Raw genomic sequence first — 24,206 nt, 5'->3', positions numbered from 1 at the left:
TGTATATAAGAACAGCCATACTGGGTCAGACGAAAGGTCCATCTATCCCAGTAGCCTGTCTTCTGACAGTGGCCAATTCCAGGTGCTTCAGAGAGAATAAACCGAACAGGCAATAACCAAGCGACCTATCCCGTCACCCATTCCCAGCTTCTGGCAAACAGAGGCTAGGGACACCATCCCTAGCCATCCTAACTAATAGCCATTGGCAGGACTTATCCTCCATTATCTTATCTAGTTCTTCTTTGAGTCCTGTTATAGTCTTGGCCTTTACAACATTCTCTGGCAAAGAGTTTCACAGGTTAACTGTGCATTGTGTGAAGAAATATTTCCTTTTGTTTTAAACCTGCTGCCTATTAATTTCATTGGGTGACTCCTAGTTCTTGTGTTATGAGAAGTAAATAACACTTCCTTGTTTACTTTCTCCACACCAGTCATGATTTTACAGATCTCTATCACAGCCCCTCCTAGTCGTCTCTTTTCCAAACTGAAAAGTCCCAGTCTTATTCTCTCTCCTCATACCCCATTCCATACCCCAATCATTTTTGTTGCCCTTTTCTGTACCTTTTTCAATTCCAGTATATCTTTTTTGAGAGGGAACGACCACATCTGCATGCAGTATTCAAGATGTGGGTGACCAATGGATTTATAGAGAGGCAATATGATATTTTCTGCCTTATAATTATCTCTTCCCTAATGCGCAATCTTTAAGCAAGTCCCCTAGGATAAAGTTTTCAAACATGCCTAAGACTCAGACCTCAGAGGTATTTAGGCTCCTAACTCGCATGATTTCAATGGAAGTTAGGAGCCTAAATACCTCTGAGGATCTGGGTCTAAGTGACTTAGGAGACATTGATGTTCAGCTGGATCAGACTGGCACCTAACTCCCACTGAAATCCACAGACTTTAGGAATCTAAATACTCTTGAAGATCTTGCCCTTAATCTCTCTGTGATATGATCTCTCATGTAAAAAGAGGGGAACAGAATCCTTACTGTCTGTTTGGTCTATTTACACTGGGAGCTCTTCAGGGTACAGACCTTCTCACAGAGCATGCAGAAAACTCTCAACACAATGGGCTCTCAATCTCCATTAGGATGCCAAGATACTGCTCTAATACAAAGACCATGACACTAGCAGGCTTCTCCACAGCTGGACAGGGGATGGCTGCAGATCCTGCAGTCACTGGAGCTGCACCAATCTGGGAGATGGGGAGGGAAACGGCAGCAGGAGCTGTGGCCATTGGGATGAAGGCAGGCTCACCTATCCTCACCCCTGCCCCACCCACGCTGGCAGAACCAGCAGCACCATGAGAGAAGATGCTCTCTCTGCCCAGGCACTACACGAAATAATTCTTTATTGAGGATTTGTCCAAAACCCCCAAGCCGAGAGTAGCAAAACTGAGGCCTTTTCCTGGGGAGGGCGAACCTCAGGATCTTTCTTCAGAGTTCTCCTGTCCCAGAGAAGGTGAGACCCTTTGCCTGGTGTCACAGTCCTCTTGGCCCACAGAGAGTCTGCGCTCTACTCACTGTAGTGTAGGGAGGCTGTGCATGGCTGCGGGGGTTTGCCTCCCTGTCTCCATACTCTCAGTGCCTGGGCAGGATTTCAGATCTGCTGCTACCGTCTCCTGCCATGGTTCAGTCGTTATCCTCACCCCTCTGCTAAGTGCTTTATGTCCCACTCTCAGCAGAGTCCAGCTGGAAGGCAGGATCCTGCTGGGATCATCTCTGCCAACATCCCCCGTGGCTCAGCCCCCAATGCTTGTCAGACCCAGATCCCGCTCGGTGTGGCCTGTTACTCGGCAGAAGCTGTGATGGAGGACACCGGCCTTTCCGCCTTCTCCATTTTGGAATGGCTCAGTGCAGGGATCTCCAGCTGCTCTGTGACAAGTGGGCACGGCCCTCCAGGTGATCCTCGGTTGGTGTCTCCTCAGTGAGGGTGGGGGGTGGGGATGGTGTGTCCTGGTGGGCAGGTTCTGGCATTTCCGGCGTGGGCTGGGCTGGGCCGGCAGCCACCTCGGGATGGCTCTTGCTCTTGTGCGCAGTGACGTTGTCCTTCTTCTCAAACTTCTTGCCACAGATGTCGCAGGAGAACTGGTAGAAGGAGTGGGCATCATGCTTCTTCATGTGCCAGTTGAGGGAGGCCTTCTGACGGCAGGTGAAGCCGCAGATCTCACACCTGTGGGAAGGGGATCAAGATGAGAGTGTGGAGAAAGTGGGGCAGGGATGCACATAGGATACAGAAACACAGGAATTGCCAGGTTGGATCAGATTCAAGGCCCATCTGGCCCCTTATCCTGTCTCTGACAGAGCTCAGCACAAGATGCTTCAGAGGAAGGTGTAAGAATCTCGCAGTGGCTAATGTGGGCTAATCTGGCCCACATGTTAGGTCTGGTCCCGGACTCTAATAGTTAGAGAACTGGCTTAAAACCTAATCTCCCTTCCAAAATTATTATTGTTCATTATGGTCATATTTTTGTTTCCACATAAATGTCCAATCCCTGTCTGGAATCTCACTAAAAAACTTTGGCCTCAGCAACTTCCTGTGGCAGAGTTCAACGGGCTAATTCAGTACTCCCCAAACTTTTGAGGATTGTGCCCTCCCTTACCTCTGTCCGTGCACCGCCATGTCCTCCCTGGAGCCTGGGTTGGAGTGGGGCTGTGGCTTGGGAAGGGGAGGAGTGGCATGGACAGCAGAAGGGGGCAGAGGCTGGGGGTGGGACTGGGAGTGGGACTGTGTCCAAGGGTCGAGGTTGGGGACAGGTGTGGAAGCGGACCCACAGCTGAGCTGCGGGGGAGGGCTAGCACCCAGGCCTGCAGGCAGGTGCAGCTCTGTTCCCAGCCTCACCCCCAGCCTTGGCCCTGGGCTGGGAACGAAGCCGCAGCCACGGACTGAGGCTGGGGACGGATGCGGGGCCGGGAGCAGCACTGCGTTCAGGCTGAGGACGGGGCCAGGCGCGGAGCTGGGGATGGGACCGAAGCAGAGCTGGGGGCAGGAGTTGGGGCTGGCCTGGGCCCTGCTGTGCACTTCTGGACATTTCTCCATGCCTCCCTAGGGGGGCATATCCCACACTTTGGGGACCTCTGATCTACAAGTATCTAATGGGTGTATGCAGCAAGGGGATGAGGGGGAGAGGCCTCGTCTGGGGTGTAGTTAGGAAGAGGGCCCGGACAGCCCTAGGGACTATATCCTCCAAAACTAGATTGATGACACCTAATCAGTCATCTCCACGTTTGGCTTCTCAGTGCTGCAATTCTTAGGGACACAGAGGACGAGACCCCAAATCACAGAGCGAGCCAGCTGAGTTTGCGACTTACTGTATGGGTTTCTCCCCCGTGTGGATGCGTCTGTGGATGATCAAGTTGCTGCTGGTGCGGAAGGGGCGGGCGCAGTACTCACAGATGTAATCCCGTTTGTCTGCAGGGGGAAGGAGAGCAGGTCACTGGGTGCACTGGCCAGCGGGATGTAGAATAGGGCATTTTACCCAGGCGGAAGCAAAGGTAGGGACGAGAGAAGGGCGGTAGGTCCAGGGGTCGAAAAGCAGGGGGGTGGTAGAGCGGATATTGGTAGTGAGTCCAGGGCTGGAATGACTGTGCGGGTTGGGGTTGGGATTGTGAGAGAGAGAGACAGAGAGAGACACACACAAAAAGTAAGGAGCCCAGGACTGGGACTGAAGGGGAGCCGTGGGGCTGGATTGACGGGCATGGCTCAGGGCTGTGCATGTGTGTAGGAGCCTACGGATGGGGCTGAACGGGAGCTGTGAGGCTGAATTGAGCGATAGTGGCAGGGGTTTGTGTGCGTGTGTCCGTGTGTAGGAGCCACAGACTGGGACAGAAGCCCTGTGGATCCAGATGGAGGGGCCCTCAGAGAGCTTTCTGTGTGCTGAGTTGAGGGAGAGCCCAGCACTGTAGAAGGCAGGTGCCTTGAGGCTTTAGCCCCTGTGCTCAGGCACACTGACCACTGTGCAGCTTCTCGTGCTCCTTCAGGTGTTTCTTGAAGTTGAAGGACTTGCCGCAGCTGGGCTCAGAGCAGGTGAAGGTCTTCTGGTGCACGTGCTGGTATTTCCTGTGGTGCTGCCGTTTGGGGGTGGGAGGGAAACAGAGGATAGGGTCAGCTGCCGCCCAGAGACCCTGCAGTCCGTCCTCCCTGGTTCATACCTAACTGAGCGCCCTCCCACAGAAATGGGAGTCAGAGGGAATGCTTGATTTGGCTTTGGGCCGGAACAGCAGCACCAATACAGGGGGGCTCCCTAGTGCCACTTGGCTCTCTCTGTGGGATGACAGAGGGAAGCCATATTTCTATGGCCCAGTCCACCCCCAGCCTTTCTGTAGAGGCTGCAGCAAAGGCGGCCGATTGGATCATGTTCCAAAGTTGACTGCAATCAGTGGGAATCTCACCATGGATGTCGATCAGCTTTGGGTCAGGGCCTTAGCCCTGATATAGAATCTTGTCCTGCTGGGAACTGGGGACACACAGACTAGTTTCATTGAACGGCCAGTCAGATGGGAGCGACTAGGGTATATGTGAAAGCTCCTATTTGGGCCAGGGATTGAAATGGGGATGTCCAGAATTAAATGCATGAGTAGCTACAGCTTGAACTATGGTAAAACCATTGAAGACTCATATTCTCTGTGGATCAAGCACGGAGAGGGACCTGTAACATAGGTTCATTGGTGGGTCACACTGAAGTGATTGTCATGCCTGCATTTGGGCTGAGGCCAGGACCATAATGGTATTAGGCCATGTATCCCAACGGGAAACAGGCGGTGCCTGGGGGCAGGTCAGGTGCCCCTCCCCCCAAGTCACCATGTCACTCACATTCAGGTACTGGCGGTTGGAGAAGATTTTGCCGCAGCCCTCGAAGTCACACAGGAGCATCTCACGCTTGGTTGCCTTCCTGCAGAGAGGAGGGGGTGAGGATCTCACAGGTTATTGATGGAGCCAGAATGCAGTTCAGCAGCCTCTTGGTTCTCAAACCCTCCCTCGTAGACCTTCCCTCTGTTCTCTCCTCTCCATCGCCCCGCTGCAGGGGCGGGAGCTGTGTCCTCTGCAGCCACCTCCCTGGATCTTTCCCTGCTCACCAGCTGCCTTTGTCACCTTTCCTCTGCGGCTTGTGACGTCTAGAAAAGCCCCCTTCATCTTCCTGCCTCACTGGCTCTCCATCTCTTTTCTAACATCTGTGCCCATCTGCTCTGGTCTCTCCATTAGCTGTGTAAAGTACTAGAGGTGTGGTGGTGGAGAGATTGGACAAAGCACACCACTAGCAATGGGGAAGGTGTGCGGGTGGGGGCGCTAAGGGGTGGGTCACACGCCCTGTGGAAGATGCCAACTGATGGGAGCGGTGGGGATGCAAGAAACGCCAGGGAGTATCACTAGGCTGTGAGCGTATGCAGGGACAGAGAGAGGTGGTTGCAAGGGGGAATGGACAGGAGACCAAATGGCAAGAAGATTGCCCATCACTGGGGCAATTGAAAAGTACGGTAGGTTAACAGGCTGTGGGAAGCAGCCCCTGGTGTGTGGCTCTGGGGCTAATGGGGCTTTTCCTCCCCTCTAAGTCCAACTGGAATGGCACTGCCATCCCTACCAAGAGGCCAATCCAGATAGAAAGGGAGATCCTGCCCCTCCCCAACTACTCCCCTTCAAAGGAGGCACCACCAGTTGCTCAGTGGAGTGCGGAGTCCAGCCGTGGGGAGAAGGGATATGAAGGACTGGTCTGCAGCCCAGCTCCACTACCATAAGGGCTCTAGGGCAGGACAGGGGCCAGGGTCTCAGGCCAGGGTCCTACCTGATTCTCTTAGGGCCGATCTGGGCCAAATCCGTGTTGCTTGGCTGTCCTTGCTTCTTGCGGCTGCAAAGGAAGAAACACACTTATTGGGTGCTCCCAGAGAGGGGCGTGTCTTTCCTCCTCCTTTCTCCCGGCCTGCGTTTTTCTTTTCTGTACACCCTTCTGCATCTCCACCATGAACATCTCCCTCATTGCCTCACTGCGAGAAGGCATAGGAGATGAAGGCGGCCTGGCCTTCTCTGGGGCAGGGATCTCCAGCTACCAGCCTCTTACAGAAAGGGCTTCTGATGCCTGGTCTCATGTAGGTGGCAGAATCCAAGGGTGCCCAATAGCCCCTTCTGAAGCTTCATGTGGCCTCAGTGCAGGAAGAGAAAGGGTCCCAAATCCTTTTTCTAGCAAGCACGAGATGAGGGTTGGAAAGGAATCTAGAGCATTCGGTCAGCTCAATACCCTCCAGAGAGACAGCAGGAGTCTTTCCCCCTTTGTTCATCTCAGACACCCAAGTCCTCCCTATGAGATCAGGCTTCTTACCAAATTGCCAGATTGCCCCAAATGAGAGTATCCTGGGCTCCTGGGGAAGTCCAGTCAATCCTGCCAAAAAGCCACAGAGCCCATGGCCCTGAGTAACAGGGTTTCATTGCAAACACCTCTGAATCCAAGAGTGCAGGATGGCTCTGGTCTGCCCTGGATCTCAAGGACCCAAAGCAAACCCTGGTCAAAGGAGAATTCAGGGTGGTCACCCTAAGATTGCTCTGATATCTGCCTGTACCTCCAAGCCTCATTGACACCCACATGGACACAGCGACACCTCCCAGGCACAGGGAAGAGCTGAAGTTTGGCCCAGCACTACACATTTCATGTCTTGAAGGTCAGGTTGGTGTAGAAGCCAGTGCTCAGATCCTCAAAGATCTTTAAATGCCTAAGTCCCATTGAAATCAATGGGAGACAGGCACCTAAATATCTTGGAGGATGTTTCCCCGGACCGCTAGGTTGGGTACACACCCCCATCTTTCTGATGAAGGGTACCCCTGCAAAAGGATACAGCACTTCTTCTCCAGCTCACTCCGGGCTTCTGGAGTCACTAGGGTTTAAAAAGTTAAAGCTTTACACTGTAGAACCTAAAAGTTACGAACACCTTGGGAACAGAGGTTGTACGTAACTCTGAATAAAATGTTATGGTTCTTTCAAAAGTTTACAAGTGAACACTGGGTTAATGCAGCTTTGAAATTTTACTATGCAGAAGAAAAATGCTGCTTTCCATTTATTCTTTTAACGGTTTATGTTTAACACAGTACTGTCCTGTATTTCCTTTTTCTAGGCTCTACTGCGGCCTGATTGCGTACTTCCGGTTCCAAATGAGGTGACTGGTCAGTTCATAACTCTACTGTTCTACTGTAACTATAAAAACACAAAGTCAACATCATGTCACAATATATAAATTGCTTTAAATTAAACTCTAAAATGTTCTTAGGCAGCATTTTTCATACTTTGCCTTTCTTTAAATTTTCATTGGATTTTTTTTTGTTGGCTTGTGTGTCATGTATGATTAAATGGAAGTTTATTGATATTGAACAATAAAAATCTAATTTTTCCAAGCCTAAATATACAGCAGATACAATGCTAGATACAGCTGAGCTCAATGCTTTCCTGCCCCATGAGAGGCTCCAAGACTCACCAGATAGCAAGCGAGCAGAGGACAACTTGCACAATGTTACAATCATTGAGTTTCTGTTGTCATAGTGATAGCACATTTCCATATAAGTAACCTGTTTGGCATCCAAAAAATATTACACACTGCAAGATCCTACATGTATGTGTCTAACATGGCAAGGAAAAAAATTGTATAACACTATATTTAGAAATAGCATGTGTTCATACAGTTAAGAGACTATATTGGAAAATAGTTGCACAAGAGGGCAAAGCTAAAGTTACATGTGCAGCCTTTAACATTTGCCTGACTTGTGAGCACTTGTGGTCATGTATTTCCAGAGGTGATGAGCACAGCCTACTACCCTGAATTTCAACTAGAATCTCAAGTGCTCAGTGCTTCTGAAAATTAGGCCTTAGTGGTCAGTTTTTCAAGAGGACTCAGTAGTTCACGAGCCCGATGAACATTTTGAACATTGGCCATAACTGTGCAACCAATACCATTCTCCTAATGGCTTTTTTGTATCAAATTTCCCAACTTTTAATTAAAGTAAAAAGATGGTCAAAACAATAAGACCGAAGGAGAAAGCATCACTCTACAATTTCAAAGCTCTGATGGTTTGTAATAGAGATATAAACAGAAAATTTAAGACCTACAGTGCAGTGTGGATGTATTTGGTAAGATATCCCCTGAATGCGGTCATCCTAGGGTTCCAAGGCACTATGGTAATATAAATAATAATGAAATGACAATAAGACTTGACTAGGTCAGTAGAATCAAGCTGCTCTTGAATAAGTCCATCGTTTGTATGATAAAAATAAAGAACATTAAAAACCTTTAGAAAAATCCACTCTGGTCATTAAATAAGAGGGCAAATGATTTTATTTCTGTACTGTTTGACAGTTATTTTAAATACCTACTCCTCACCGCACAAAATAACTACAGGTTGGCATCATTTATACTGTGAATAAATACAATTATCCTATGTTACAAACATGATTAAATTTTATTATTTACCAACAATAAAAAGTCTTTAAACACACTGTATTGCAAAAAGGCATAATACAATTAAGAAAAAAGGATATAGTCGTAATTACATTAATCTAATATTTTTAAACATAGAGAAACTTTGGTCACAAACACCTATGTTTCAGAGTGGTAGCCTAACACAGTCTGCATCAGCAAAAAGAATGACTAGTACTTGTGGCACCTTAGAGACTAACATTTATTTGAGCATAAGTTTTCGTGGGCTAAAACCCACTTCATCGGATGCATGAAGTGGAAAATTCAGTAGGAAGATATATATACACATTGAGAACATGAAAAAGTGGGTGTTGCCATACTAACTATAAAGAGACTAATCAATTAAGGTGAGCTATTATCAGCAGGAGAAAAAAAAACTTTTGTAGTGATAATCAGTATGGCCCATTTCCAACAGTTGACAAGAAGGTGTGAGTAACAGTGCGGGGAGGAGGGAATTAGCATGGGGAAATAGTTTTTATCTTGTGTAATGACCCATCCACTCCCAGTCTTTATTCATGCCTAATATAATGGTGTCCAGTTTGAAAATTAATTCCAATTCTGCAGTTTCTCACTGGAGTCTGGTTTTGAAGTTTTTTTGTTGGAGTATTGCGACTTTCAGGTCTGTTACTGAGTGACCAGGAAGGCTGAAGTGATCTCCGACTGTTTTTTGAATGTTATAATTCTTGACGTCTGATTTGTGTCCATTTATTTTTTTGCCTGGACACTGTCTGGTTTGGCCAATGTACATGGCAGAGGGGCATTGCTGGCACAGATCACATTGCTAGATGTGCAGGTGAACGAGCTGATAGTGTGGCACCATCATAGGACCTAATCACATCAGCTACACTATCAGAGGCTCGTTCACCTGCACATCTAGCAATGTGATCTATGTCATCCTGTGCCAGCAATGTTCCTCTGCCATGCACATTGGCCAAACCGGACAGTCTTTACACAAAAGAATAAATGGATACAAATCAAATGTCTGTGTATATATATCTTCCCACCATATTTTCCACTGCATGTATCTGATGAAGTGGGTTTTGGCCCACCAAAGCTTATACTCAAATAAATGTATTAGTCTCTAAGGTGCCACAACTATTCCTCTTTCTTTATACATTTAAGTTTGATCTAATTTAAAATGTTCCGTCTGCATTATCCACCTTCCAATGTTAATCTTGAAGCCACTTCACTTTTGTTGTTGTTGGACTGTGATAGACTGTCCTGAAAAGAAAAAGCAGTTAGAAATTAGCAAAATTGCCATTTTGGTAAAGAAAATAGATGTTACAAGTCCCTGATGATCTGCCATTTTTGTTATGTAAGATGTAGGCTATGCAGCTTACTTTGCAAGTTCAAGTTGATGCTGCTCAACACTTTGCAATACTGTATATTGCACACATGTATTCTCATCAGATTGGGATGACGGTACTTACAGAAGGAGATGAGAGTCATCTGTGAAGGAACACACACTACAGTATGTGATGTGCTCTTGATGTTCTTTTTCTTGCTCCTTTGATTTTTCCTGTCTCCATCTCCCTAGCTGCTGGTATCATAATGGCTACAGAAAAAAACCACACATCAATGTGTAAGTTATTTGATCCTTTACTTCCTCTAACCTTAAAGGGACACCATCAACAAGTTCAGTCAATCTTTAAAATGAGTGAGAAGTTCAGGTGCTCTACATCTGATTTCAGTGGGAGTCTGAGATCTATCCTACTTAGTTAGGCACGTTTGACAATCCCACTACACACTTACACACCTTTGAAAATTTGGCCCTAAACAGAGTGCTCTCAAATGCACAAAGTAAAAAAACTGAAGGAAAAAGAAAAATTTATACAGAAATAATATTTTTATTTCCAGTGATTTTAGAGATTACTTGTAGGTAGAAAGTTTTCAGACACAAGCATGACTTTTGAGTAGATGGTGTCCCTCTAATGGTAAAATTAAAATGCTGCAAGGAGAGGAAGGGGGAGCACAAATTAAATACATAATTTACCATTATTTTCTGATGTGCTTCGATAAATGCCTTCAGAACTTGTTCTCTGCTGGTAGCAAATTATTACTTAGATTCAGCAGCCTCTGTAAAACAGACATTAATAGACTTTCAGTACAGAATTGAAGTCATAAAAACATCTAGAAATGAAAAAGGCAGAAGAGCCTTGACTGTGCATGTTAATACTTACTTGGTATGTTATTGGGTGCATATTTTGTGGCTTCTTTCTCCAATAACCCCCACAAAAAATATCATCGTGAAGAGATAGTTGAGGATGGAAGACTGTTCACACTTAGTTCAGCTAATTCCAAAGGAAATGCTTTTACACCTCCCTATGTAATAAAAACATTAGAAAGTCTGGAAAGACAGAGTTAGGATCTATAATTAATCCCTTGGTGTTATGTAAGGCTGCAGTTCAACAAGAGACTGAAGCATATGCTTCTTTTTAAGCATATGAGTAAGCCCATTGACTTCTATGGGACTATCCATGTGTTTAAACACAGGCACCATTATCAGCCCTTGTGAATTTATTGAGAGTCTCGTGATATTTGGCGTTTTTCTTAAAAGCCCCGGCTTTAAGAAAAGTGATCACAGGACAATTTTAGCTTTTATTTAGATAAAATGTAAGTTTCTAGCCCTCATGCTTGGGAAAAAAAACAACGAAAATGTGTCCTGAGTGCGACCTAAAGGCTCAGAAACCAGAAGACAAATTTAAAGAACCTAAAATTTATTATTAGAAAAATCCAAAACAATCCAAAACAAAACAAAAACCCAAATCAAATACTCATGATTTTTGAGATGTGACTAATTACTTCTGTTCACGTGAGATCAGCAGTATTGACTTTTAAATACCTTGGTGACTTGGAGCCTAATCATTCACTAAGAACCTGACTCAACTCCCAGTGATTTATTGTGAGTCATTCCTCTCACCTCAGTGAAGGTTGCATTAGGTTCAGTCACCCAAAGCAATTTCCAACATCCACCCAATCTTAATTTGGCTTCCTTGGCTCTTCAGAGATCAACTCAACTATCAACATCAGAAGCTAGTATTAAAACCAACATATCTTCTCAGCAATGAGCAGATTTTCAGCACCATTTATCTAGACATTTAATAACAGAGGGTTCTTCAATCTAACAAAATCCCAAAGGTGGAAATTAAAGCTAGACAAATTCAGATTATTAATAAGGCATATTTTTAACAATGAGGGTAATTAACCCTTGGAACAACTTGCCAAGAGTTGTGGTGTATTCTCCATCACTGGCAATCTTTAAATCAAGATTGGATTTTTTTCTAAAAGCTCTGCTGTAGTGCACACAAGAATTAATTCAGGGAAGTCCTGAATTATGGCCAGCATTACGCAAGAGGTCAGACTAGATGACCACAATGGTCCCTTCTGGCCTTATAATCTAAGAAACAAGACGCTAACGCATACATCATTTTCTGCATAAAAGTATTACAGAGTCACACTAGCAGCTTCAATGAAGAGAACCAGACACTTCACTTCTAAATATTTATTATCATTCTCTGATAAAACCCTATGAAAACTACAGCATTAGTTTATTCCTGGGAGAATTCTAAGCCACTGTGCAAGTGCAGAATTAATGCCCCCTGCAGATATCCCCACACACACCCGGTAGAATAACTGATTCTGACTGGGAGGCTAAGGGAAGCTGCAATTACACCTTTCATCCATCAGGGGCTGATGTGATGCCAGAAGAGAGGGCAACTAGCTCACGTGTCAGAGCAACTAGCCACAGAGGGGGAGTGGACAGAGGCTGCCTTTTTCACAGTGCCCTGCCAAGTGAGGAGGCACAGGATATGGAATGGGGCAGAGCGGGGCACACGGTGCTGCTGGGGGGGGGTGTCACACAGATTGAGGTTCTGAAGGGACAGTGGCAGGGACAGATTGGGATGAGAGTACAGGAGCTAGTGCGGTAACAACTTTGAGCCCAGGGCTGAATAGGAGTGAAGGTGCAGGGGGAGAGAGAGAAGGGTGCAGGGACACATGGGGACATGTGCAGAAATGCATGGCTGAATGGGGATTGGGAATGCAGGGATATATGGAACAGAGGGAGATGTGCCGGACTGAATGGCAGAGGGATGGGGGGAGGCGCCTCAACAATTCCACACCCCCTAAAAAACCTGTTCCATACTTCTCCCACCCACATCCAGCAACCCTACAGGTTCACTCTCAGGCTCCTTCCCAGCAATTACTTCTCTCTCCCTCAGCTCCTTCATTACCCCCTGATAGCCCCAAGCCTTTGGCCTACTTCTCAAGGGTGCGGGAAATACATTTCTATATTGTAGTTTAATAGAATTATTATCAAAGCTCTGTATTAATATGCCTGGTAAATAATGTATTTGTCAAAAAACATTTCCTGAATCTCTTTGCTGCTGTTGTCTGTATTGTTACAGATGTACTTGCTGCAAGGTATTTGAAATAAATTACCAAAATAATTGAAACTGGCGTGATTATATTGTATTATTTTGAAAAATAAAATATATAGAATTTTAAAATATCATGCACAGAATTTGAAATATTTTGGTGCAAAATTCCCCCAGGATTAACTACTGAAGCTCTATTTAGCCATTCGTCTCTTCCCTGGCGAGCAGGATACTGCAGTACTTATAGCCACTTTGTACCACCTGGGTAACACAAAGAGGCCATGTTCTGGCCCCACATGGCCAGAGGAGAAATCCCTTTGTACCAGTGGAACTCTCTCCAGGCAGAGATGGCTCCTGTGGAACCCTCCCTGCACTCTCTGGTTCTGTGCAGGGAGCTCTGATATATCAATCCTCCACTGATGTTTTGGATCTTATGCCAGTGGTATAAGTTAGAGCAGTTGAGGAGCAGAGGGCAGATGATGCAGGATCAGGGAGTTGCAACTGATTCCCTGACAGCTCCTTCTGCACTGAATTGAGCTGTGACATGGGCAGACTTCAGCCCTACTATATTCTCCCTCTCTACCTAGACTCTTGTACATTTGTCTCCTTCACTGTCCCTTAGTTCCATCGCTGGCTCCACTGCCATTGAAGTCAATGGAAAGAATCTCTATTAATGTCAGTGGGTTTTGCTCAGGTCCTCACATGGCTCCCATCATAGCGGCGAAGCATCCTCCATGAGCAGCACTGGCTAGATATACAGAAGTATTCTTCCATCAACCTAGATGCATCTAATCAGGGGCTAGGTCGCCATACCTATGGCGCTTAGGGCTGAGACATTTTTCACACCCGAGTGATGTAGTCATGTCGATCTACATTTTAAGTGTAGAGCAGACCTGAGACACCCAGCACGGTGTGGAAGACAGCTCTGTGCTGGGAATTGGCTGCGGTTTGGTCTGGCTGCTATTGCCAGGGGTCTGTATTTACAGAGCACAGGACAGCCCCACGCACGACCTCAGGCCTCTAGGTTAACCAGCATTCGAAAGCTCTGGGGTTGGGAAATGCAGTCACTTCTCAGGTGGGCCCAGAGCCACTTGGATGATTGAACTGAGATAGACAAACTGACCTCAACCCCTTCCTTCTCACTCACCCACTTCTCGCCTTTCTTTCTCCTCTCCTTATGTGCTCAGGCTCCCCCTCCTCACCTAGATTGGCCATCTGCCTCTTCCCCTCTCACCTGGATTGCACCGCCTGCTCCTCAGAGGGGCTGCCATTGGCTGGACTCATCTCAGTAGGCAGTTGCGCACCCTTCACGGGTCTCTTGCGGCTCTTGGTCTGGCTTTGCTCTCTTTTCAGCTCGGAGTCACTGGATGGACGAGATGGACACAAGAACTGGTTACAGCCTGGGAGAGGGGGCTCTTTAATGGCAGGCGAAGCTAGACATGGGAAACAGAGGGAAAGCAACCCAGTGCGACCAAGGGAGAGGCATACAGACTAAAAGCATCTCTTCCAAGTCAGCGCTAAAGGAATCAATGTATTATTCCATGTTCATATCAAGTTAGAGCTCAGAGTTTAATCACACAACACTCAGGGTTAGATTTGTCAGAGCAGCTTTCCCTCTGCAGAGTATGTTGAACAAATGGATCTCTTGTTCCCAGGATCAGGACAAAGTCGCAAGGAAGCCTGGGAGGAAGGATGGGATTGTGGTTAAGGCACAAGACTGGGAGGCAAAACACCTGGGTTCTGTTCCTAGCTCTGAAACTGACTCACTGTGTGGGTGAAATAAGGGGCCTCTGTCTATCAGATCCCCCTTGTGGCAAGATGGGGAGCTACACTAACTTGGTTCCACCCCCTGATGCTCTCACACCCAACTCTGTGTCAAGTCCTTGTTATAACCTGATTTTTCCTGGCCAGATCCTCAGCAGTCTCTGGCTCCTTCAGGGTAATGGGGAGTCAGAAGTTCCATGGCTCTAGTAGGCATTAGTCAGCCCTAGGTCTCCTGCATTTAGAACCTTCTTCTCCATAAGCCCCTGGCTAGACTACGCAGGGGAGTCCAGACAGGCCCAACTCACCGGGTTCAGCTCAGGGCCATTTGGATCAGCCAGAACCACTCTTTGTCAGCCCCTTGCTGCTACCTCCTGCCTTTCCCCCTCTGTAGTCTTGCCCCATGTCTCTCTCTCTTTGGAGTGTTAGCCGTTCACCAGCCTGCTAGAGGGCAGCTCTCTAGCAGCTGCCTTTCTTCTCAGAAACTCCCCTTCTAATTGAGGGCCTTAATTTTTTTTTTATCATGCCCAGGTGCGTCCCTGCCTAATTAACTGCCTCTCAGTATCCTTGGGTGAACCTGAGTGGCCTCATTCCCCATTGTGGAGCCTGTAAGATGTGGGCTGGAGCCCTGAGCCTTCAAAGTCATTTACCCTCTGACCATGCAGTGGGCAAATCCCTTCCCCTCCTCTTACCAGTAATGAAAATAAGGTCCCTACCCTGGGGAATTTACAGTTCCAGGGCTAGATTCTGATCTCACTCACACAACTCAGAATGAGGAGCATATGGTCTCAGCAGTGGTGTTTATGAGCATCCCAGGGTACCACAGCTGAGTGTGAAATCCGAGTGAGGCCTTAATTATGCCAGCAAAGTGTTGGCAACCACAAATTAGGGAGGGGGTGAGAAAGGGCAGGGATCCAGGAAAAGCTACGGAGAAAGACCCCTTGTTCTGTACATGCCCTGTGGCTTCCTATGTTAATTGTTAACTTATGGAAGGTGAAGGGACAGAAGAGCTGGGCTGTGGCATTACATCAGAAAGAGCCTACACAGACTCTTTGTAAAGTGCCAGACTTCGGTCCAGCCTGGCAGCCCTTCAGAGAGCAGTGCAGCCAGCTCCCTCCCAGCCCAGCTCTAGCTTCCCTTACCTGTCCAGTGAGGGGTGGTAATTCTCATCTCGCAGGTCGTCAGTGTAAGTGAGGTCATCTTCTTCAGTGAAGTCTTCATCCTCATCCTGTTCCTCTTTGGGCTCAGGCACCTCCTCTGGTTTATCCTCCAAACCTGGTGCACTGCAAGAATCAAATGTCAAGAGAGCGGGTTGGAGCCATGGCTCTGAGGGGAAGTCTCTGAGGGCTCTGTGGCTCCTGATCCCACCATCTCTCCTCATAGCCTGATGGCCGTCCTGTCTACACATTCCTGTCAGTCACTGGCCTTTCTGCTGAAGCTACTCACAACAGGGCTGATGCACTATAATAGGGATGGGACAAGACTGCCCCACTGGGAACTGGCTTGAGAACTCAGTAGTTATTTTCACACCGGACATTGTCAGATGGGAGTGACTCTGTGTCATCGCAGTCCTGGAGATACAGGACAGCTCCTCTCTAGTCCCAGAAGCACATGTGCAGGGGATAGGTAAGCACCAAGGACAGATGATGAAGAGGAGAGCCACCATCACTCACCTCTCCGGCTCTACCCCTTCTGTGCCAGCCTCTGCCTCTGCCAGGAGAGCTGTAGAGAGAGAAACTAGGTGCAGTCAGTTGAAGGGTGAGATGGAACCATGAAGCTGAAATCTGCAGAGAAGGGACAGGGAAGGAAGGAGCAACCGCAATGGTGGGGGAGAGAGTGCAGGGAAGGTTTGGGAGGAGAGAGGAATGCAGAGTGACAATGCCTCGGGGAAGGGAACTAAATCCTCATTCAGGGAATAAACCAACCACTAACAGGCCGGAGGAAGGGGGCTAGGAAGAAACTATAAACAAGTTGTTCCATAATTGTCCAATAGGGAGTTTCTTGCCCCTTCTATGAAGCACCTGATACTGGTCACTGAGGGATAAAGGGCTAGATAGATACAGTCTGATCTGTTCTGGTAGTTTCTGTGTTCCAGCCCTTGTTCTTCCATAGCTGGAGGACACCCAAAGCCACCCCTCTCGGGATCTCCAGGCTGGACCGCTGCCCCATGCCTAACATGAGGCTGCATTTGAAAGTTTCACAGAAGGCAGGATACACTTGCCAACTAGGTCAGCAGTGTGAACAGCACAGGATGCCTGCTCTGGTTCCCAATTCGCTTCCAGGACAGATGTGGATCTGAAAAGTTCTCCAAGGAACCTGGGCCCTCGTCACTAAAAAGACCTGCCTCTCTCCCCATGTATAGCAGGGACACGCTGGGTGCTTTCAATAAGGCCACGTCCTCACTTTAAGCATCACTGAGCCAGTGACCTGGGTAGTTACAACACAGTTAAAAGACGCAGCAAAGAGGAGACCTACCCACATTCCTGGAACTTAATGAAAGCCTTGCGGGGCATTGGGACTCAGTGACCCACCCTTGTTCCTGTAACTGATTTAAATCTCTGAACCATCCAAGGCTTCAGCATGGTTTTAGGGTAGATGCTTAGTTTTCAAGCTGCAGTTTGATGGAGTCTGGGATGCACATGATGGGAACATTTGGGTGTTGGTGTCTGGCAAGGGGGGTCCCCTTCCTTTTCAACTCATTTCTCCTTTTGACTCGAAAGGGCCTGAATCTGCAGACAGTCAGGGCCTGGTGTCAGGCTCCTGTACTGTCCAGGGCTGGGGGCGAATGTAGGTGGATAGGGACTAGTTTAGAAGAGGGTGGTTATTATTACGGGATCCCTATCATTACTGTGGATGGAACTAAGACTCATGGGTTGCTTGTTTGATTAACAGAGTCCAGCTGATCCCCTTCAGAGAGGGAGGAGGTGGTATGATGTGGAGGAAGGGCTATTTGAACTTGTATTTCCAATGTATGGGGGAGCTGGCTAGCCTGTACTCTGGGCTGGGAGTGCCATGGGGGATTTGGAGTTAACAGGGGCACAAGAAATCAAGGGACAGTGGAGAGAGAGAAGAGGAATCCCAGTTTTGGTTGGACTGGAGGAGAAGGCTGTGAGGCCCTGGGAAAGGGAAGGCTGGTCAGCTGCATCTATGCTTGCATGGGGGTCTGGGATTGGGGGGGTCCTGCTCACTCCCTCACCTGCATCAGTGTCAGTGCTCTCTGCTCCTAGCTCTCCGCTGTGGTCCATGCTGCTGGTGGATGATGGGGCTGCCATTCTCTTCACCAACCCACTGTCCCCAAGGGGGCTGAGCTCCACCTTAACTATCATCCCAGAGGAATCCTGGGCAAGCACTGCCCTGCGGAGTGAGCGCCTGCGGCTGGTAAGTGGGGAAGGTGGTACGATGGGCCCTGAGCTGGCCCCTCTGTCCTTCTTGCGCCGGGAGGCAGCTTTGCCGGGTTCTAAACTACCTCCTGGTGGGGCACAGCCCTGCTCTTCTGGTGCAGGGGGGCGCCAGGAGAAGGTGTGTCCAGCCATGCACTCCCACACTAGATTCCCTGGGGCCCCCTTGTCGCTTGGTGAGGAAGTCTTCACATTGGGGATCAAGCTGCACTCCTGGCTGTGAACATGAGACAGGACGACCAGGCGCTGCAGGGCATCCATTGGGAGGGCGCTGGGATCTGAGCCACCCTGCCCTGGGGGAGAGAGAGGGAAACCAAATGTAAACCACAGTGTGCCCCAAGCATCATTTAACCTGTCCATCCCTGCCTATAACCCAAGCACCCACAGGGGACACTGCACCATCCCAACATTTACCTCAACCTCTCCATATAATCCTACCCCTCTGGGGGAGCCACAGCACTCTCCCCTCCTCCCTATAACCCAACTTCCTGGTCATGTGACTCCAAGCACCCCTGTATTCATACACTGTACATTACTGGAATAGTCTTTGTACAACATATGCCTTATGAGGTATCACTTGAAAACTAATAACTCACTGATGATTAATATTCTTGCATGATGTATGGACTGTCGGGGAGAGACAGTGAAGGTCCATTTACATATCAAATACCCAAAGCTATCAAGCTAACAAGTGGGGGAAGAGACAGCATGGGGTCTATGCCCCAACAAGGCAGAGAAGCTTGGTCCAGGTTTTACTTTTCAAAAAAAATATCGCCAAGTTTACTGGTCTATAAACATGGGGGTAGGGGTGTTTGACCCTCAAGTTATAAGCAACTGAATCAACTGGATTGCATACAATATTAGTATATTAGAAAAGTGCACAGAGTGAGGTTTTTTCCAAAAGCCAGTAACACACTGGTTAACTGGTAATATCATTGTGAAATGTATGTATAAACACAATATGAGAAAATATGGATACTTAATGATATCATGCTTTAAAGTGTGTGGTCAAACAGAGAGAAACGGGCCCCCACCCAGACAGGAACCAAGGCAGCTATCTGTTTCCAGTACAATTAAGCAAAGTGTGACCAAAAACAATGGAAGCCCTATTTACTTAGAAATCATCAGGAGGATGGGAAGTCCACAGGACAGAAAGAACAGCATGAGATCAATCTGCCTCTTGAGACAAAGTCACTGAACTTTGGAAGATATAAGCAGAGAGAGAAGCCATGTCTGGCATCCATCATTAGACAGACGCAAGGGAACAGAACTCTTACAAGCTGAGAAAGATGTGCCCTTCAACCAAGGGAGGGGTTGAAGTCTCTGGAAACTGAGTATAGGCAATAAACCTGCTTAGGCAAAAATCTTTCACCTAGGGAGACAAGGAAAGCCAACATGTTGTATTTCTGTGGAAGGCCTGACCAAGGGAAAGTGAACCACAGCTGTGAAGAAGGAAGCATGGAGACAAAAAAATTTTGAACAAAGCCTGTACCTCACTAGATTCAGTCTTAGACTTTTCAATCTGTGTTTTCACTTTTATTTGCTTGTTTCCCTTTCTAACTTTATTCCTTTGACTTGGTATCACTTAACCTATGTCCTGCTAATAAACTTGTTTCATTTTTATTATAAACCAGCTCAGTTCCGTTTGCAGGGAAGGGTGTATTTATCCTGGTTAATAAACTGTGATAAACTTTTGTCTCTTCAAAGGAACAAGCTGACCATATTATTTTTCTGAACTGTCCAGGAGAGGACCGGACATTGCAGAGCACATGGTTTTGGGAAAATTCAGGACTGGGAGAGTGTTGGGCTAAACTTGTTGGTTGTAACTAAGACTGGTGGAAGCCAGAATAGGGCTGTAGACTCGCTGCTGGGGTCAGAGCTGCTGAACCCAGGCTGTCTAGCACACAGACACTCAGGGTGTAACCTACATACTTGTAGGCTGGCTGTGAGCATCCCAGGCTGTAGGCTACAGCAGCAAAGCACTGTACAGGACCCAGGATTGCAGGGCAAGCAGTGACACAACCCTTTAGTGGTCTGGATCACACTCCAACACTCTTTGACAGTGGTGTAGTCGAAATAAGATTTATACACAGCTTGCTATTTTAACTGAGGTTCGCACTCCAAGCACTAGTAGAATAGTTTTTAAGTATTTTTCAAGTGAAAAAGCTGGGGAGAGTCAAAGAAAGGTTAGTTTTATTGTTTTCTGTTTATTTCAGGGAAGGAAATAGAACAAAGGAAAGCATAAAGATGAGTCACAAGCAGAAAAGGCAGTAGGAGAAAAGAAGCAGACACTGAGCTCACCAAGAAGCAATCAAAAGAGCTGTACGCACAGTGAGGTCTGTCAGCAGCTGATCACAAGCAAACGGAGCCATAAGGAAGGATGGGGCACCTGCTTCAAACCAGGGGCCAGAGGGGATCCCTTTCTCTCCTACAGAGCATGCTTGTAGGGTGACTGTGAGCATCCCAGGCTGTGCACTGCAAAGCATAGGCGCCGAGTTCTGCCGGCACCTGTGGGTGCTCGACCCTGCTGACTCCACCCCTTCCCCAAAGTTCCTGCCCCAACTCCACCCCCTCCCTGCCCCTATTCGATTCCTTCCCCAAATCCCTGCCTTGGCCCCGCCTCCTTACCTAAGTGTGCCCACTTTCCCGCTCCTCCCCCTCCCTCCTGGAGCTTGTTACTCCATGAAACAGCTGTTTTGCGGCAGCAAGCGCTGGGAGGTAGGCGCAGCAGTGGGGGTGTGGGTGCGCTCGGGGAGAAGGAGGAGGTGAGGTGAGGTGGGGAGGGGAGCTTGGCTGCCGGTGGGTGCAGAGCACCCACAAATTTTTCCGTGTGGGTGCTCCAGCCCCGGAGCGCCCATACAGTCAGCTCCTATGCTGAAAAGCATGGTAGGACACCCAGGGTTGCAGGGAAAGTGGGACACAACCTCTTACTGGTCTGGACTGCACTCTGAATTCCATGATGGGGGGGCCACAGCACCACCCCCATATAACCCAATACCCCTGGAGGCCACACCAATATCGCCCTAATTAACTCTAACCCACTGTGATAGGATGTAAGGAGGGTAAAGGAGCAGCTCTGGGCCCTGGAGGCTCCGCTCAGCTTCATCTGCTGGGTGTGCTCACAACGGACGTGGAGCTTGAAAGCGCACTGTGCAGTCTGGGTGGTTAGTGCAAGGGAGCAGACCTTCCCTGGTAGCTTCTGCAGGGATATAGCAGGAGTTCCACACTGCCTGAAGCAGACCTCAATATGGAGCTGCAGGCCACCATCAGAGAGATAGCAGAGTGAGGGTGAGGAATCTCTGGATCCCTTACAGTTGAGTACGTATTGCAAGTCAATAACCAGGCCCCCATTGGGCCTCAGGAGAGGCAAGGGGTACCATAGAAGAAACCCAGGAAGCAGACTTAGTGATACCGTTGAACTACCAGCCCCAGGGTCACAACCAAGCGGAGCGGTGGGCCTAGGTTCCCCTACTGGCAACCCACAGACTTGAGCTACTAGACGGTACTACCAAACCACAGACTTGAGCCACAAGGGAGTATAGAGAGTTAGTGCCCCAGACACAACATGATCCCCGCCCCATCACCACTGGGGCTGAAGCACAGTCAACCCCCACCATGTAATCCTTCTCCCTGACATGACTGTCACTAAAGGGGGGATCCCCCCCCACTGCATCTCCCTTTTTAGAAGGACACTCAAAGCTGCATACGCTTCTCTGTAAGGAGAAGTGTGTGCAGTCACAGAGACCCCATTTGGGCAGAAGAGGTGCCTACCTGCACTCAGCATGCAGCCCTGGGAAGTGTACCTGCAGCAGAGAAAGTCGAGACAGAAGGTGAGAGACTGAGTGAACAGCGAGGGGCAAGGAGGGAACCCTGAAAACACAAATCCTGCACCCCCTGGCTGAGCCATCCACCCAGAAAAGGGAACCTGCTCCATGACCTTCATCACTCCACTCCAAAATCTCAACCACCACACGGGACAGGCATCAAGATCAGACGCCAGGGAAATCAGGGGAAAGGACATACTGGAGCTTGTCAGGGAAATGGGGGGGGAGGGGGGAATGCTTGGGACAAGAGGAACCTGTGAGGATCGGGGAAGGATGCACAAGGGGCTCTGTGGAGAAATGGGGGCTGTGAGGAGGGTGGGCCCTGTTAGGGGGAGGTGGGCTGTGAAAGAAACCAAGGGTCTCCTATGTCTATTCTACAGAGCCCCCGCCACTTCCCCCTCCTCCCATAGGACCTCTCTCTCATACCCTGGCACCTGCTGTGGGACCAGTACACCCATCCCTCCCTCTCCAGTAACTTCTCACCTGTCGATCAGGTACTTGGCCAGTTGGGAGTGCAGGGAGAAGCCCAGCTGCTCCTTGAGCTGGCACCACTGCTCCAGGTGGCCCCCGATGCGGATGCGGCACTTGCTGCGCCGGGCGTCCAGCTCCTTGCGCTTCTGTTTGCGGATGCACTCAGAGGCCCGCTGGCGGCCCTGCTGCCTCTGCTCCATCCTCCCAAGAAGGAGGCTGCCTGCCTGGGAGTGGGGAGAGAGAGGCTAGGGCATGAGCTGCAAACCTCTTGGGGCTACACAGAGGGAGTGGTGCTGAGATCCTGTCTCTGCCGCAGTGGGAGGCACACCAAGACAGATACAGGGGGCAGTGAGCCCAACTAGGGCATTAGTGGGGTGAGGAAAGCTTCTGAGAACCCAACTAGTGAAGACTGTACCCACCAAAAGAAATAGTGTGTGGGGTGAGGGAACAAACAAGGTAGAGGGACCTCTCAGTAGAGATCCATCAGTCAGGAGAAGGCAAGGGGAATATCCCAGGAAGAAATGGGTCGGGGGGGGGGGAAGGAAAGAGGACTATCACATCATTAGGGTGCAGGAGGATCAGGGGTGTGGGAGACATGCCTCCCAGAGAGATTCTCAAAGGCCTCTTCCCTCCTCTGCTGTATTAATTTGTCTAAAAATAATCAGTTTAATCAATAACACCTAACTCCTTTCCCACCAAAGGAGTAAATCAATCTATTAATTCATTGTGCAGTGCCCTTGACTTGCTGCTCCCATGAGTGCACCCCTGTGACCCCCTGTGCCCTGCCCTTCTCACCACATGGGGGACAGTGAGACCCAATGCCCCACTCCAGCTTGCCTCAGTAAGATTCCCTGAACAGGGCCAGGCCCCACACCCATCCTGCGCCAATCACCAACTCAGCTGCCCAGGAACCACACAGCCCTAAAGCTGCCACTCCACACTGCCTGCCGTGCCCCTCCTTAGCTCCGCCCACCACTCTTGTCCCTCCCACCATAGCCCCTCCTTAGCTCCGCCCACCACCCTTGTCCCTCCCACCATAGCCCCGCCCCTACTCCTTAGACCCACCTCTGCCCCATTACAGCCCCCCCCTTTCCCTCAACCTCACCCATGACCAGAGTCCCTCCAATAGTCATCAGCCCCATCTCTGCCCTTCCCCTTCTCAAACCCACCCCTTGCCCTCCCAACACAGCCCCTCCTCAGCTCCACCCACCATCCCTGTCCCTACCACCATAGCTCCTCCCATTTTCCTCAGCCCTGCCCCTCCCCCATCATAGCCCCTCCGCCCGACTCCCCCGCCCCTACCACCGTAGCCCAGCCCCTTTTCCTCAACCCCGCCTCTGCCCCATCAGAGCCCTCTCCTCTACGGGCCCTCCCCCACGGTCCGGATCACTCTCCCCTTCACTCAAGCCGCGCTTCCAGCCGGGCGCCTCTGGCCAATTAGAGCGAGGCGCGCGGCAGGAGCGGCCGTTGTGCGGCGAGAGGTGGGTGCGCGCGCTAATCCCCCTTTGCTCGCCCCCTCCCCAACTGCCTCTTCCGTTTTTCCGCTGCGGTACCTTAAAGTGGGCCCGTCGGGGCAGAGCGCGGGATGGGGGCAGCACTGGGCCCCGCTCCATACCCCCGAGCCCGACCTGAGTCCCGCACCTCTTTCTCCGAGCTCACCCCGAGGAGGGGAGGGCCCACCCTGGGGCCGTGTCCCCTTTAAGAGACAGACCCCTCCTCCCCCATCGCTTACACAGCGCTGGCGGAGACCGTGACAAGATGGCGGCGCACCCCCAACTCCACAAGCTCGAGAGGAGCGCGCTTGCGCCGCGGATACTCTCCGGCCGATAGAGAGATAGTGTGGCCCGGTGCATCACGGAAAATGGAGTCCTGCGCGCAGTGACTGACGGGATTTGGAGTCTCCGGCTCACCGCGGAAGGGCACC

At 49.3% G+C, this 24,206-nt stretch overlaps 1 protein-coding gene across 1 annotated transcript; it reads right to left on the bottom strand.

The window, feature by feature from the left end:
• Window positions 1-1,325: 1,325 nt before the first annotated feature.
• LOC115641014 (zinc finger protein 692-like) lies at window positions 1,326-24,107 on the bottom strand. The gene is given in 13 exon segments (XM_030544084.1): window positions 1,326-1,897; window positions 1,900-2,174; window positions 3,314-3,413; window positions 3,955-4,069; window positions 4,815-4,893; window positions 5,782-5,844; window positions 14,063-14,191; window positions 15,732-15,872; window positions 16,263-16,326; window positions 17,786-18,280; window positions 21,759-21,790; window positions 22,295-22,506; window positions 23,836-24,107. Coding segments are annotated over 13 exon segments (1,872 nt in total). The 5' UTR covers window positions 23,896-24,107; the 3' UTR covers window positions 1,326-1,790.
• Between the last annotated feature and the right edge of the window lie 99 nt (window positions 24,108-24,206).

The sequence above is a fragment of the Gopherus evgoodei genome, unplaced genomic scaffold (genome assembly GCF_007399415.2).
Source record: "Gopherus evgoodei ecotype Sinaloan lineage unplaced genomic scaffold, rGopEvg1_v1.p scaffold_33_arrow_ctg1, whole genome shotgun sequence".
Taxonomy (NCBI): domain Eukaryota; kingdom Metazoa; phylum Chordata; order Testudines; family Testudinidae; genus Gopherus; species Gopherus evgoodei.
Note: the sequence above shows the minus strand (reverse complement) of the source record. Positions and strands in the feature narration are given on the sequence as shown.